Source organism: Lutra lutra, chromosome 10 (genome assembly GCF_902655055.1).
Source record: "Lutra lutra chromosome 10, mLutLut1.2, whole genome shotgun sequence".
Classification (NCBI taxonomy): domain Eukaryota; kingdom Metazoa; phylum Chordata; class Mammalia; order Carnivora; family Mustelidae; genus Lutra; species Lutra lutra.
The window spans coordinates 112257145-112261871 of record NC_062287.1 but is presented as its reverse complement, the minus strand read 5'-3'; the positions used below and the strand labels follow the sequence as shown (position 1 = coordinate 112261871).

Below are 4727 nucleotides of genomic sequence, written 5' to 3'. Positions count from 1 at the left end.
CCCCGCGGCTGTGCCCGCCCCCTGCAGCGAGCCCCGCTCCCATCCCCGCGGCTGTGCCCGCCCCCTGCAGCGAGCCCCGCCCCCCCGCGGCTGTGCCCGCCCCCTGCGGCGAGCCCCGCCCCCAGCGGCTGTGCCCGCCCCCTGCGGCGAGCCCCGCCCCCCCGCGGCTGTGCCCGCCCCCTGCGGCGAGCCCCGCTCCCCCCGCGGCTGTGCCCGCCCCCTGCAGCGAGCCCCGCTCCCCCGCGGCTGTGCCCGCCCCCTGCAGCGAGCCCCGCTCCCCCCGCGGCTGTGCCCGCCCCCTGCAGCGAGCCCCGCTCCCCCGCGGCTGTGCCAGCCCCCTGCAGCGAGCCCCCGCCACCGCTCCGCGAGCCGCACTTGGTGAGGATGCAGCGCTGTCTGGCGGCCGGCGAGGAACTGCTGGGGTGCCGGGGCTGGGGGGGCGGGGGCGCGGCCGGGTTCTACGCCCCTCTCGCGGAGGAAGAGTCAAGCGCGTGGGCACCGCCATCCCCTGCGCTCCCGTCCGTCCAGCCCCGCTCTGGGCCCTGGGGCCACCTGTCAGTCCTGCTTTTCCAGGTGCGCCTCGGCGCCTGCGGCCTGAGCTGGGGCAGGGTGGGGAGGAGGCCAGAGCGGGGTGGGCGGGGGGGGGGGGGGCCCTGCCTGGGGATGCGCTGCTCCGCGCCCCTGAGTCCTTCCCCAACCCCGGGCTCCTGGACCTCCTCAGGCTCCGGGGGCTGCAGGGGTCAGGAACCCTGGTCTGGCCCTGTCCTCAGCCTGGGGTCCCCTGGGCTGGTGAGCCGGGGTGCCGCGGGGTCCCCGGGGAAGGGTCCGCCCTGGCTGGCAGCTAGCTACAGGAGGCCCATGGGCAGGGACAGCCCCCCGGCCTCCAGCGGGGCCTGCTCCCCCAGGGCCCGCTGGAGCACGGCCCGCAGAGGCTGCGGGGGGCCCGGCTGGCGGCCGGCCATGAAGTGGAAGAGTGGCTTGGCGCTGCCGTGGATGCAGGCCAGCAGCGTGGCCAGCGGGACGAAGAGTGGCAGCAGGAAGCCGAGCAGCGGCCGCAGGCTCCAGCAGAAGACCAGGGGCAGGCCGCAGAGCAGGAGCAGGAGCGCGGAGCCCACCGTGACCCCGAAGAACTGGGGCCGCGGGCGCTGGGAGCAGCAGCCCCCCCAGACGAAGAGCACCAGGCCGGCCCCGCAGGCCCCACACACCAGGGACAGCAGCCACGTGACGCTGGCCGCGTGGTACCGCAGGCAGGTGCCCGGGCGCGCGCGGCCCCCCAGCAGGCCGCAGGCGTGTGCTGGCAGCAGCACGGCGGGCGGCGTCAGGGCCCAGATGAGGCCGCAGACCACGGCGGAGGTGTGCCTGGGACGGCGGCCCCGGTAGCAGGCCGGGAAGAGGTGGGAGAGACAGCGCTCGGCGCTGAAGGCCGCCAGCAGCCAGAGGCCCGCGGAGAAGCCCAGGAAGGGGACCACAAAGTAGAGGCTGTCCTGGGCACCCAGGGCGGCCTGCGCAGCGGAGAGGCCCACCTGGCAGCCAAGGAACAGGAAGTCGGCGGCCGCCAGGTGGAGCAGGTACAGGGACAAGGGGCCTTTCTTGATGTGCAGGCCCAGGTGCCAGAGGACCAGCCCGTTGCCCAGCAGGCCTGCGAGGCCCACGGCCAGGGTGAGGTAGAAGAGCACATTGTTGACGGTTCTCCAGAGCCCGAACATCCCGGCTGGCTCCACGGCGGGCGGCCCTGGGGGGAGGCGGCAGACAGCGCTTCTGGCAGGGGGCCCGGCTTAGGGGGCGGAGCATGGCCCCAAGTCGTGGTGTTCCGGCCCCGGGGGGCCACCCTCCCCGGCCAGGCCTGACACTTCGGGCCTCAGACTGGATGGCAAGCTGTGCCTAGTGTGGGGTACGGGCGGGGCGCTGACTAGTGGGTGCGGGCCTTGCCCTCCTCCTGGCGAGGGGGGGCTCCACGGAAGGCACCTAAGATTTCCAGGGCCCTGCACGGTGGCAGAGGTCCGCAGGCACAGAGGTCCCGCAGGCACAGGGACCCCTGTGAGGCTCTGCCATGCAGGGGCTTCCTGCCTCCTCCATCGGGACCTGGCTTCCCACCAGGAGGGCCTGGACTCCACTCCTGCTAAGTCCCCCACCCCAGAGGCTCTGAGGCCCAAGGACACTGTCCTGCGCTGGCGAGAGGGGAAGGAAGATGCTTGGTGGGAGCAGCAGGTGGCTGGGAGGGTGTGAGAGGGCTGCGGAGACCCCAACCTCACCCGGGCAGAGGTTAAACCCCCCAGCACTCCTGCTGTAGGGACGTTGGGGACGGGCTGCTCTGACTGCAGCGATGGGTTCCAGAGCCCTGGGTCCTTTGGGGAGAAGCTAATGGGAGTGATTGCCACCAGCAGCCGACAGTTCCAGGCTGTGCCCTGCTTGGGACAGTCTCCAGGGGAGGGAGACTGGGTCCCAGGGACGTCTACTGGGGCAGCTGAGGGTCTCTCGAAACCTGTCCCTTTCCTATACCCCTCCTCCCAGACCCACCGTGGGCCTTGTTCTCAGCCCAGAGATGCCAACTCAGAGGCTGGCAAGACCCTGGCTCCAGGTTAGGGGGTATGGGGTGCAGAGAGCAATGGGGGGAGGACAGAGACAGTGGTGGGGGACAGAGACCAGGTAAAACTGAAAGAGTCAGAGATGAAGAGGGAAACAGATGGTGGACAGAGAGAGACAGGGCTCACCTGACACCCTTTGGCTTCCCCTCACACACCTTTGCTGGGCTGTGTCCTGCTGGGGTACCCTGACCCCCTCCCCACTTACCCAGGTCCCATCTACCCTAAGGACCTGCTCTCCTCTTGGCTCCCCTTCATCTGCCTGCTCTGAGCACCCCAGCCTGGCACCCCAAACATCCTTCTCTTGGTTGCCCTTGTCCCCCGTGGAGTATCGCCTTTGTCCCCTCGAGCCTTGTCCCATATCAGGGCACATGGCGGCTCATTCTTAGGTCCAGCGAGCTGGGTCAGCCTTTGGTGTCCTGGGTGACTGTGCTGGCCCTCTCCTTTCTGGGCTGTGATGTCCCCAGTGTATGTCAAGAGGGCTGAGTGGACTCTGGGCTTGGAGGCCAGCGGTGGGGAGGCCAGGCTGTGCCAGGGAGGGGGACGTGCTGGGACGGCTCAGTGTCCGGACTCTCAGAACAGGTACACCTGCCCGTTGACCCAAAAGGGGACCCAGAGCACCAGCTACCTCTGTCTGCTTCCCCAGACCCGTGTCCCCATGCCGGTCCCCCAGTGTCCTCGGAGGACTGTCTCCTCACCTGGGCAGAGCAGGTGCTTGGCTGGAGGGGCACCGAGGCTTCTCACCTGCTGTTGGGAGCCTCTCTGAGATCTGCTGGAGCTGCTGCACTCACCACCCACCCTAAATCCTCTCGTGTCCTCTGGGGCCTAGAGGGCTGGACCGAGGGCGTCTGGGCCAGTTCCCTGGAAATGGGAGGGGTGTGCTGCCCGTTCACAGGGATGAGCTCAGAGATGTCCAGGCAGTGTGGGCTGGCCCGAGCCTTCCTCCTCAGCCCATCCTGGATGCCAGTGCCCCCGACGCCCGCCCGATGCCTGAAGGGGAGGAAGCGGCAGGCTGCAGACCCCATGTCCAGTCAGGCCGGCCACGCCTTCTGGGTGGTTCCATGGCGCTTCCTCCCGAGGTCCTTTGGTTTGTGGCAGAGATGCATGGGAGGCAGGAGCGTGGGCATGTCCTGGCCCTTGAAAGAAGGACCTGCCACCCCCGTGCCTCAGTTTCCCCCTTCTTGGACTGGCCCTTGGTGTAGAGCTCAGCGCCTGGCTTGGGGCTGGGTCTCATGAGGGGTCACTGGCGGTCATTGCTGCAGGTGGTCCACAGAGGTTGGTTCCCCTTCCCAAGGACCCCCCTTCCCACCATATGCGGGCCACAGACCCTGGGTGCCAGCCGTCAGCAGATGTTTTGGGGTTAAAATACTTTCCCAAGTTGTGTTCTGCAGAGCCGTAGAGCCTGAGACATTCCCCACGAGGAATTTCCTCTTCCACCGACTGTGTTCTGTCTGTGGTTGCTGGGGACTCCCGAGCTCGCCCGCTCCACGTCAGAAACAGTGCTGGAAAGATGCTGTGTCCCCGTGGTTCCCAGGGGCCTCGGGCTCATTCCCCTAACACAGGGGGCCAGCCCAAGCCCAGATGAAGGTTGCTGACTCCCCAGCTCCGGGCCTTCCTGTGCTTTGCCTAAAAATGCGAACCATGTGTGCAGCCTGCAGGCCAGGTGGCCTGGTGTCCTCTGCGGGACGCACCCCTACCTGCCTGGCCTGCTCCCCCTGCAACGTGCTGGAGCCTCAGGACCTTCCTCAGCGCCTCCAGACACTCCCTCTGCCCAGCCCCTGCCGGCTTTCCCGGGCAGCTGTCCCCAGCACGCCTCCATTGCCCCGCCATGCTGACTATCCCATCCCTATCCTGTGGGGAGGTCCTACCTGGCGTTTTCTGCCCCCCGCCATGAGTGGAGCCTCACACCTGCCAGGCTCTCCATTGGTGGTAGTAAGAACAGTGGCGTGATGCCTGCAGTGGGCTGCACAGGGCCCTGGGAGACCGTCCGTGGCAAGTCTCTGCAAGCTAGGAGGGCGGCCTTATGGGGGAAAAGGGTCTGGCAGAAGTGAGTGAAGGTTTTGAGAGGAGAGCATCCTGGATTACCTGGGCGGACCCTAAACCCAGGGACAGGTGTCCTTAGAAGCGAGAGGAGACACACACACA

General features: G+C 68.1%; 1 protein-coding gene across 1 annotated transcript; it reads right to left on the bottom strand.

The window, feature by feature from the left end:
- Positions 1 to 302: 302 nt before the first annotated feature.
- MRGPRG (MAS related GPR family member G) lies at positions 303 to 3359 on the bottom strand. Its single transcript, XM_047692770.1, has 2 exons — positions 3281 to 3359; positions 303 to 1732 (listed from the first exon to the last, which is right to left on the bottom strand). The coding sequence occupies exon 2, from the start codon at positions 1704 to 1706 to the stop codon at positions 846 to 848; it is 861 nt and encodes a 286-aa protein (XP_047548726.1). The 5' UTR covers positions 1707 to 1732; positions 3281 to 3359; the 3' UTR covers positions 303 to 845.
- Positions 3360 to 4727: the final 1368 nt, after the last annotated feature.

What these genes read in the sequence shown, in the direction of transcription:
- MRGPRG (XM_047692770.1), bottom strand. Translation starts at nt 1,706, where the DNA reads ATGTTCGGGCTCTGGAGAACCGTCAACAATGTGCTCTTCTACCTCACC.